An 11,779-nucleotide genomic window follows, 5' to 3' on the forward strand; every position below is an offset into this window, starting at 1 on the left:
CTTTAAAAAAAAAGGAAAAAAGAGACATGAAAAACATATGGTGGTGTTTGGTTTCATACTAGAACAATCTGATTGTAGGGAAAAAGGACAGACTAAAAAGAAAATAAAAGTAAGAGAAAGTAGTAAATTAATTCAAATTAACTTTGAGGTTGTCTCAGGAAATAAATAATTTTCAAGACGCATTCATGTCATTTCTCAAAATGAAGAAGACAAACAGCAAATTTGCATTTACATATTTGTTGTGTTTAGCTCCATGTTGAATGTTAAACAAGTATTAAACTCTACTGGAAAATAAAGCAAAGTGTTTTAAAAAAAAAAAAAAAAGGAAAATTATACAAATTATCGTAATTAAACGCAGTCATCTGGAGACATACAGTACCTTGTCCATTGATGTTCAGTTTGTCCTCTGATCACTGTTCGCTTTATATAGCATTTATACCTTTCTCTTCTTATCTCACCTACATTAGTTATACATCAAATGTACAACTACCCCCTCGTTGCCCAACTGACCTTGGTCTTTATTTTGTTTTCTAGTAACTCATTGTTCTTATGGCTTATTCGTTCACTATACTCCTGCTTTTACAAAAACATAAAGTTCACATGGTTGTCCTCAATTTTTTAAAAGGAGACTAGCAATTCTTTATATTTTCCTTATTGTCAACAGATCAAACCAAACCAACAATGAATTGATCCTACTAACAAGTATCGTGTGTATATCCATATCCAAACATAACAATAATAATAATAAGCTTTATTTATAGAGCACCTTTCATGACATAAAATGCAGCTCAAAGTGCTTTACAAAGAAATATAAAACATAGATACAGATATATACATATGCACAAGCACATAGATACACACACACACACACACATACATATATATATATATATACATATGTATGCGTATATATATACATACATAAACATATACATACACACATATATATACACACACACATACATATTAAACGGGATAAATATCAGTTAAGACATAGTAAAGGAGTAAAAGACAAATTCTAGAGAAGGGATAAAATTATAGGTATAACAAAATCAATTAAAGGCAAGGTCATAGAAGTAGGTTTTGAGTTGCTTCTTAAAACTGTCAACCGAGGTGGCCTGCCTGATATGAGGAGGGAGCATGTTCCAAATCCTCGGTGCATAACAACTGGAGGCAGCATCGCCATACCTCTTGCTGTTCGTCAGTGGCACCTTCAGCAGACCAGCACCATGCGATATATCCGACAGGTAATCTGACAGGTAAGAAGGTGCTAGCCCATTCAGAGCTTTAAAAACAAGTAAAAGAATTTTAAAATCTATCCTCAATGTTACTGGGAACCAGTGCAAAGATGCTAACACAGGAGTAATGTGACCTCTTTTACTGGTTTTTGTTAGAATTCTTGCTGCAGAGTTTTGGACGAGTTGCAGTCTATCAATAGTTTTTTTTGGCAAACCTGTGTACAGTGCGTTGCAGTAATCTAACCGTGAGAGTACAAAGGCAGTCAGTTTTTTTTGCATCCTCCAGGGAGAGGTATAGTCTGACTTTTGCGATGTTTCTCAGGTGATAAAAGGCTGTTTTAGTAACATTGCTGATGTGATTGTCAAAATTTAGGTCAGGATCAAGAATGACACCAAGGTTTTTCATTATTGGTTTTGCCTGTAGGGCCACATATCTCATTCATCTGTGCTGTAGACCTCCAGTTTTGTCCAAAAAATATTAAAAACATGTCAGTGAGACACACTGTTGCACTGGGTGACATGTTCCTTCACCATGAAGCACTGTTATTGTGGAGCAACATGATGCAACATTACCTTTACCAGGGGGCAACAGACATAGATATACATTTTCATGAATATTGGACGTTGCATGTAGGAGATAAATATCACTTCCTGTGTCCACTATGTGGTGCTAGAAAGCATGCACTAAATGCACATTATGTTCCTGCATATCAAATGTAGACCACACACTATAAATTTCATGTTAATCAAAAGAACTTTGTCACATAAGGCTTTCTTGCTGTTGCCAGTAGGAGGTGCAACACAAGTGGGTCATCTGACCTGCACGTGCATTGTCATGAATATCAGTTGTTGCACGAAGGAGTTAATACCCCTTCCTGTGTTCACTATGTGGTGCTAGAGAACACCCACTAATTGTCACTGTAAATCAATTGTAGACCTCACCATGTAAATTCCATGTAAATTTGACAAATATGTTTGTCAAATAAGGTGACTTCCTGTTCTCAGTAGATGGCGCTATGACTGCAACTCAATATTGATAGTGGGTGTGTTCAGGCCTGGACTCCAATCAAGCATGTGAAATTTTTTGCAGATTATGGGACATATTATGGGACTTAATTAGCAGAAATTAGTGTAGATGCACCACTGTTTTGTTCATTGTTGCATTTTTGAGGGGACTTTATACTATATATAGTGGTTAGATTTACACACACAGTCATGTCCGCTCAGTTGTATCAAGTGCACAAGTGATGTCAGTGTGATACTGTTTACCCTTTACACTGTTTGTTTGTTTTTTGGTACATTTTTTTATTGTCTCACACACAGAAGAAAATGGAACAGTAAGAATGAGTTCTATTATTGTTTTATTGCAAATATACTTTAACGATATAAACCCTAGTTTTAATCAGAGTACAAGAAATGGCAGACACAAAAAGAAAGAACATATGAATATCTTTGGATTACTGATCACACAGATCTCTTTGTCTCATTTGAGAGCATCAATGTAAATTATAGTTGTCATTCAGTCATACAGAGACATGATACAAACTTAACCTACATTTTTTCTTTAAGAATTAATTTGGTTAATTACATCAATAGTTAATATTTGTATTTTATACAGATAGAGCACATATTTCTGTTTTTAAAGAATTTGATTTTTTTTGTCTTCATGTCATGTCCATACCATAAATTTGCCACACAGTGTCCATTAAATGATCTTCACATACACCACAGTCCTGTTCAAATTTTAGTGTGGAACTGAAGTGTGGGATCCTTCATCTTTTTCATGTAGTCTTCATCAAACTCTTCATTCTGGGCCACAGTGAAGTGGTTCTTCCAGTCACCAACTTTTCCTGCAGAACCACAAAGATTCAGTCAGTTATTTTAGCTGAAGGTGGATATCTGGTTTCTTTCCTGGTCACATATACTGTATAACATTATTCATTGTACCTTTTCTTATGAAGGAAGATATTTTGAAATCCATCCCTCTATATGTTGAATGATTGACCATGTTATTCTTTTTCATATTATCAAACTGCACTTCCTCTCTAATTCTTTCCTTCTCCTCAGCTGAAGGAGACAAACCAAGAAAGCAGCAGAGTTTCTCTAGTCCATTGTTTGTTTGATGTTCAGTTTGTCCTCTGATCACTGTTCGTCTCTGTAGCGTTTATACCTTTCTCCTCTTACCTCCCCTACATTTGTAGTAAATCTTTATCAAATCAAACTCCCCCTGATTGCCCAAGTGACCTTCGTCTTTATTTTGTTTTCTGGTAACTCAGTGTTTTTATGGCTTATTCATTCACTAATCTCCTGCTTTTACAAAAACATAGAGTTCACATGGTTGACCTCAATTTTTTAAAAGGATAAGACTAGCAATTCTTTATATTTTCCTTATTGTCAACAGATCTTATTCACAGAGTCAAACCAACAATGAATTGATCCTACTTACAAGTATCGTGTGTATATCCATATCTGAACATATCTCATTCCTCTGTGCTGTAGACTTCCACTGTTGTCCAAAAACTATTAAAAACATGTCAGTGAGACACACTGTTGCACTGGGTGACATGTTCCTTCACCATGAAGCACTGTTATTGTGGAGCAACATGATGCAGCATTACCTTTACCAGAGGGCAACAGACATAGATATACATTTTCATGAATATTGGACATTGCATGTAGAAGATAACTATCACTTCCCGTGTCCACTATGTAGTGCTAGAAAGCATGCACTAAATGCACATTACCTTCCTGCATATCAAATGTAGACCACACACTATAAATTTCATGTTAATCAAAAGGACTTTGTCAACCTGCACATGCATTGTCATGAATATCGGTTGTTGCACGAAGGAGTTAATACCCCTTCCTGTGTTCACTATGTGGCGCTAGAGAACACCCACTAATTGTTGCAGTATATCATGTGTAAACCTCACCATGTAAATTCCATGTAAATTTGACAATGTTTGTCAAATAAGGTGATTTCCTGTTCTCAGTAGGTGGCGCTATGACTATGACTCAATATTGACATGTGGATATGTTCAGGCCTGGACTCCAATCAAGCATGTGAAATTTTTTGCTGATTGGACAAAGTCCAGTGGAGTTACAATAACTTCCTGTTTCCTTGCGAAACATGAACATTTACCAGCACACCATGTCAAGGGCATTCCATGAAAATTCAAGATTTTGATAACTTTTCATCGCAGAGATCTTTAGATGACATTGACCAAATTGGAACTTGATTAATTCTCTAGGAGGAGTTTGTTGCTCTACAACGCCTGCAAAAAACAAATATTGCGCAAAAATAAAGTAAATACAAAATGGCTGACTTCTTGCTGGACTTAAGGTATGGCTCCAAGAGGCTTTTTTTTTTGAGTCTCAACATGATACATGTTCCTACCCAATTTCATTCATCTATATCAAATTTAAAGGTGTTGGCTTTGACTTAGAAATTTTCTAGGGGGCACCTTCAACTCATTTTGCCACACCCAAACCCAAGACCCATGTCAGAAAACAAAATACACCCCTTCAAGTGTGCCAAGTTTTGTGAGTTGTCAAGCATCCCTAGCCCCTCAAAAACAGCTTCTTGTTTCACGGCGAATAATGCATTGCCATGGCAACAGCTTTTAATGAAAACTCAAAAGCTTCATTATTTAGCATCATCAATGTCTTACAACTGAGCTGACAAAATTTTTGTTGGATCTGGTTAACCTGCTAGGAGTAGTTAGTAAAAGTATAGGGCCTATAACTTCCTGTTACCAATAGGTGGGGCTATTACTATGATTCAATATTGGCCTGTACATGTTTTCAGACTGGGACTCTTATCAAATGTGAAATGGGAAAGATCTGACGATGTAGAGTAGAGTTACAACACTTTGTTTTGCAGTGGTGAAACATCGAAATTCACTGCATCACCACAGCAACAGTGTTCAATGAAAACTCACAAGCGTCACAATAGTAGTGCGCAGGGACGCGGTTCTGTTTACAAGGCTTTGCTAGTTTGTTATGCTACATGTCACAACCTCTTGACTTTGTGCTACATTATGAAATTCAGTACACAGTCAAGAGGATGTGAAACAAGCTAGCGAAGCTCTGTAAATGGAACCTTGTTCCCGCCCATGAGCAGTGGTGTCTGTCTTACATGGAACTACTCTACAGAGACTGAAAACATGATTGCTGTTACTAGTCTTTTCCCAAGCAGCCCTAGGTGGCTACAAATGGCACCCACCCCCCTACCGTGAGTGCAATATCAGTAGCTTTGCTGGGCAAACTACTCGCGACATACATGCTCCGCTCCCCAGAACACACTCCCACTCTCTTGACAGCCCCTTTACTAGTTCGCCACCTCCACAATCAAGGCCAGCTGATAACAATCAGCTCACAGAGTCTTTGTCAGCAGCAACAGTCCAGATCAGGTGAAACCCAGAGTCTTTAATTAGTTGTCAACACGGTCACAGAATATTACAACCCAACTTCACTACAGTACGGTGGCCCTGAGGTGCAAAACACGACAACATTTCAGAAAACACAATAATTGGAGATCATTTTAGCATTAGCTCAAGAGCAGGACCATACCTAAAAACACTCCTCTTCCTGTCATATGTCTATAAAGGCCTCCCTGCCCAGCATCCCTGTTCGATCTCACTTTCCATGCATGCAACCTCATTCCAGTTTGCTCGCACAGTCGTTTCAAAAACAAGCTCAAGCTACCACCAATAATTATCCTATTGAAATGTTTCACCTGCTTTTGCCTAAGGCTTAAAAATCTTTGTATTCAGGAAGTCTTTTTCATCTGAACTCTTATTACTATTTTCTTTATGTTGTGTGTTCAATGTTACTAATACTGTGGCACCCTGAGTTTCACTATGAATGAAAAGTGTGGTACAAATTAAATGTATCATTAGTATTAAGAGGACTTTTTGCATCTATAAAATGCATTACATCATGGGACTTTATTGGCAGAAACTAGTGTAGATGCACCACTGTTTTGTTCATTGTTGCATTTTTGAGGGGACTTTATACTATATATAGTGGTTAGATTTACACACACAGTCATGTCCGCTCAGTTGTATTGAGTGCAAAAGTGACGTCAGTGTGATACTGTTTACCCTTTACACTGGGTTTTTTTTTGGTACATTTTTTTATTGTCTCACACAAAGAAGAAAATGGAACAGTAAGAATGAGTTCTATTATTGTTTTATTACAAATATACTTTAACGATATAAACCCTAGTTTTAATCAGAGTACAAGAAATGGCAGACACAAAAAGAAAGAACAAATGAATATCTTTGGATTACTGATCACACAGATCTCTTTGTCTCATTTGAGAGCATCAATGTAAATTATAGTTGTCATTCAGTCATACAGAGACATGATACAAACTTAACCTACATTTTTTGTTTAAGAATTAATTTGGTTAATTACATCAATGGTTAATATTTGTGTTTTATACAGATAGAGTACATATTTCTGTTCATTCAGATAATGTCAGCCACAAGTTGGGTGCACACTCCATACCATAAATTTGCCACACAGTATCCATTAAATGATTTTCACATACACCACAGTCCTGTTCAAATTTTAGTGTGGAACTGAAGTGTGGGATCCTTCATCTTTTTCATGTAGTCTTCATCAAACTCTTCATTCTGGGCCACAGTGAAGTGGTTCTTCCAGTCACCAACTTTTCCTGCAGAACCACAAAGATTCAGTCAGTTATTTTAGCTGAAGGTGGATATCTGGTTTCTTTCCTGGTCACATATACTGTATAACATTATTCATTGTACCTTTTCTTATGAAGGAAGATATTTTGAAATCCATCCCTCTAAATGTTGAATGATTGATCATGTTATTCTTTTTCATATTATCAAACTGCACTTCCTCTCTAATTCTTTCCTTCTCCTCGGCTGAAGGAGACAAACCAAGAAAGCAGGAGAGTTTGTCTATTTCCCGTCCAGTATCCTGGAAATGCAACGGTCAAATGTTATCATCATATTATTAAAAGCTAGCAGAACTTTGGAAAAGTCATGTGAACAAGAAGAGACTTCTAAATCACACAAATACAAGTAAAGACATCTTGCAAAAATAAATAAATAACCTCAATAAGATCTTCATAGAAGATGTAATGGAGGTTTGGATAAGTCTGTTTCTTCTTCCACCAGCCATTCACGTGGTCATACCAGGATCCAAATACCACTGAAAAAGTAAAAGAATATATAAAAGCACTTGCAGAGTGTGGAAGAAATATGTGCATCTCCAACGCAAACAACTCTGTCACTGTATTTCATACATACTCTTTCCCTCCATAAATCTCTGGAGGTAACTGCTCCAGTCTCCAGGGTCTGGATTTATTTTGGTCATGCGTTCAAAGTGGAAATAAGACACCACGCTGTCCTTTGCATTGCGGGCCACGTAGACTATCTACACAACAACAAAAACACAATTTGGTTTAAAGACTAAACTGTTGATACTTAAAAGGCATTTTTATTCTTTTGTGTAAAGTTGTTATATGTGCTGCTGACACCTGTGACATTGTTTCACAACCAGAGGTTATTCAGTGTCACCAAAGGTGTTTTGGTTTCCAGAGGACAACATTCACCTCAAATGACTGTTAATGGATCAGTTACATAACAGGATTATTCAAAATATAATAGTGACAATATTCTTTCTCACATAAATTTCAATTTCTTCCATTAAATGTCATGATTTCATACACTTTTGGTCAGGTGTGCCGTTTAACACTATGTGACTGTGCATTTTCAAACCTATAGTTTGTTTCCTCTGGTCCGAATCCATGGATGAAGGTCCTGAAGAAGCTCCTATCTGCCAAATTAATTGCTGCAAACTGCTGCAATAAATTAACAGGCAAGACTAGACAGAAGATTACATATACAGATATGGCTGAAAAAATTGGTACCCTTCCACCTTTTTAAAAAAAAAAAAAAAAATCAGCTTGGATCTGTATTGAAGTTTTCCTTGGTTCTTTATCAACCATTTGAACAATCCCTCTGTTCAAGGTCCCTCTGTCCTTCTGTGTGTGATACTAATTAAAACACAATAGTCTGCTTAAAGTATCACTACAAATCAATTATTTCTTATAACGTCTAAGGGGTAACAATCATTTTGTCCAGGCTACTGTAGAATGTCTTTGTAGAATAAGCATGAATTCTGTTATTTTCACAACTTTTTATATTTTGTTCCACTGCAAACCAAACATACACATGTATTGATAATAAGATATATTTTCATTTCAACAATGTTAAGGGTGGATGGTGCATTATTTTAATAAAATGCAAGGGTACCAATCATTTCGGCCATGTCTGTATAATCCAGGGTCTGAAGAGACTATCTCTCCAGCTCCAGGCCACTCCAAAACGCATTCCAGTCAAAGTTAATCAATGAGATAATCTCGACATGATAGAGAACAGTATATTCCCTTAGATTGCACTATATAAGTATCCTCCCCTATCTCACCTTTTTGTGATCTTGAGACAATGGAAATAACACACAGGGAATGTACCTTGCAGTTTTGCTCCCAAAAGGACTTTGGCATAAACTGGACAGGAAGATGAGTTTTGATAAGTCGAGGAGAAGTGTGGAGCTTGTCGGCCAATTCTGTTCCCTTGAAGATCTGTGGAGAAGACCCTGATCCTGGAAATTATTAAAACAGTTTACATCACAGTGATTCCTTCAGTGTAGTAAATACAGTGCCTGAATAAAAACATGATAAAATGCTTTTATATAGCTACAGAAGGGAGGTGTGCTCGACTGCACAAGATGTCTTGGCAGTGGACAAGCATAAAAAGAGGCAGGAGCACTTTGACTTTATGCAGCACAGACTTTATTCCATGAACTGATGTTTCACTACAAGCGTGCCTTCTTCAGACCTGCACATCAGAGTTTAAGTGCTACAGAAGACAAGCTTGTGCTGAAATGTCAGCTCATGAAATAAAGTGAAATTGCTACTGCCTCTTTGCAATTTTTATGCTTATCTGCTGCCTACAATGATAAAAGGCTTGTGAACATTTCTGATGCGATGAAGATAAATGCATCACTGACACACAACCTTTACAATAAAACACAATGAAACAAAATTTAATGTGCATTTTTAGTTTACAGACTGAAGCAAAGGGTGAAAAATTTTCACCATGGCCACCACAAGTGTTTGTGTGCAAGTTTGTGACATGAAATATGATGAGTATGAGATTGTTTGCTAAACCTGGCTGCAAATAAGGCACAATGATCTCTAAGTTAGGCACTCTTGTATAGATAGGGATGGATGTCTGACGCTCTGGAGATGTTTGACCAAAGTACAGCAGGTCAAGGATGTAGCAGAGCCATGTCTGTCCTAAAAGACAGACAGAGTAAAAAAGATTGTCACGATCCAAACGACTCACCTCCATATACACATCTGTTAAAGAGCAGTTACACATGCTGTTCATGTTGATGGACAGACCTGCTTTGGGGTATGATGTAATAAGTATATCATCTGGCCTGGCCTGAAACTTTTGAATGTTCTCCCAGTTGTCTGTGAAATAGTGGGTCATTGACACTCCGTGGAAATCAAACAGCTCCGGTCGAGAAGATAAATCCATCTTTAAAAAAAAAGGAAAAAAGAGACATGAAAAACATATGGTGGTGTTTGGTTTCATACTAGAACAATCTGATTGTAGGGAAAAAGGACAGACTAAAAAGAAAATAAAAGTAAGAGAAAGTAGTAAATTAATTCTAATTAACTTTGAGATTGTCTCAGGAAATAAATAATTTTCAAGACGCATTCATGTCGTTTCTCAAAATGAAGAAGACAAACAGCAAATTTGCATTTACATATTTGTTGTGTTTAGCTCCATGTTGAATGTTAAACAAGTATTAAACTCTACTGGAAAATAAAGCAAAGTGTTTTAAAAAAAGGAAAATTATACAAATTATCGTAATTAAACGCAGTCATCTGGAGACATACAGTACCTTGTCCATTGATGTTCAGTTTGTCCTCTGATCACTGTTCATCATAAGATGAACAGCAAATTTGCTTTTACAATATACAATTTTGTGTTTAGCTCCATGTTGAATGTTAAACAAGTACTGAGCCCCACTGCAAAGTAAAGCATTTGAAACAGGAACATTATAAAAATTAATAATTAAACACACTCATCTGGAGACATACAGTACCTTGTCCGTTGGTGTTCAGTTTGTCCTCTGATCACTGTTGGTCTCTGTAGTATTTATACCTTTCTCTTCTTATCTCCCCTATACATCTCCTCCTTTTTTGGCACAACTGTCTTTTGTCTCTACTTGACTTTCCAGTCTGAGCGTGATTCTCTACTATTTTTCTTATTGTCAATAAATCTCATGTGCAGAGCCAAACCAACAATAAGTTGATCTTAATTAGAAGTATTGTGTATGTATCCAAAGCCTATATATAGTATTCCGCTGTGACATAAACCTTTAATCATGTTAGTTTGTTTAGAAACTGCTTTAAAGACTAATAACAGGGAACAGGGAAACAGGTTTAGGTAACAAGATGGTTGGAAGGCGACAACAGACCAACAGACAAGAATGACCTAGATATCTGTCACTAAAATATGGCCATCAAATCAAATGTTTCTGAATATTGACAGTGCTCTCTTTGCTCTGCTTTGCTTTGCTCTTACCATCTTGGCAAACAGGGGCAAAGGTTATGCTAAATATTCAGGCTTGCAAAAATATTTAATCCAGTCTGCATTGGCAGCTCAATGGGAACACACATGTTGACTCAACAGGAACATAGTTAAACGTCATAGATAGACCTTTGATATCTAAGCGAGCTCAGTAGTGACAACTACTTTAGATTGGTTCTTAAATATAGGAAAACACCAGATGAGGACTTATTTATCCCTCTCAGCTCTACCTTTTCTCTTTTTTTTGTTTTCTCTGCATGGTCCATTGTTTCTCCACACTGCTTGGCCATGTGCACTCGCACTGACCCAAAATTGTGTTGAGGTGTACTTCAATCATGTGTGCTCAATATTGTCACTCTTAGTTTTATAAAAGACCTACTGGCTTTGTCTGAAATTACACCCTCATTCACTCATTCGCTACTCCCTGTGTCAAGTCAAAGTCAAATTTATTTATGTAAATAATTTTTGGATTTTGGAGATTTACTAATCATCATGTTTTTGCATCATCACTGTCTGCTGTAGAGACACACAGTGGTACTTTTTGCATCTATAAAATGCATTACATTATGGGACTTTATTAGCAGAAAGTAGTGTAGATGCACCACTGTTTTGTTCATTGTGACATTTTTGAGGCGACTGTATACTATACATAGTGGTTAGATTTACACACACAGAATTCAGATACTCAAATAAAATGGTGGAAAGTAAATGTAGTGCAGTATATAGTGAATTAGGAGTGATTTCAGACACGGCCTTTGTTTCCCCACTGATACGTGTTTCACCTCGCCCTTCCCCCAGTGCAGCCAGCCAGCTTCTCTTGGTCCCTTGGGGCTTCTGGCATGTCCACTCAGTTTTATTGTCTCACACACAGAAGAAAATGGAACAGTAAGA

At 36.9% G+C, this 11,779-nt stretch overlaps 1 protein-coding gene across 1 annotated transcript; it reads right to left on the minus strand.

Moving 5' to 3' along the window:
• Positions 1-6,684: 6,684 nt before the first annotated feature.
• On the minus strand, positions 6,685-9,826 carry LOC121896450 (cytosolic sulfotransferase 3-like). Its single transcript, XM_042410360.1, has 8 exons — positions 9,688-9,826; positions 9,463-9,579; positions 8,981-8,991; positions 8,752-8,853; positions 7,526-7,652; positions 7,330-7,427; positions 7,019-7,193; positions 6,685-6,921 (listed from the first exon to the last, which is right to left on the minus strand). The coding sequence occupies exons 1-8, from the start codon at positions 9,824-9,826 to the stop codon at positions 6,809-6,811; spliced, it is 882 nt and encodes a 293-aa protein (XP_042266294.1). The 3' UTR covers positions 6,685-6,808.
• Between the last annotated feature and the right edge of the window lie 1,953 nt (positions 9,827-11,779).

The sequence above is a fragment of the Thunnus maccoyii genome, chromosome 4 (assembly GCF_910596095.1).
Source record: "Thunnus maccoyii chromosome 4, fThuMac1.1, whole genome shotgun sequence".
Classification (NCBI taxonomy): domain Eukaryota; kingdom Metazoa; phylum Chordata; class Actinopteri; order Scombriformes; family Scombridae; genus Thunnus; species Thunnus maccoyii.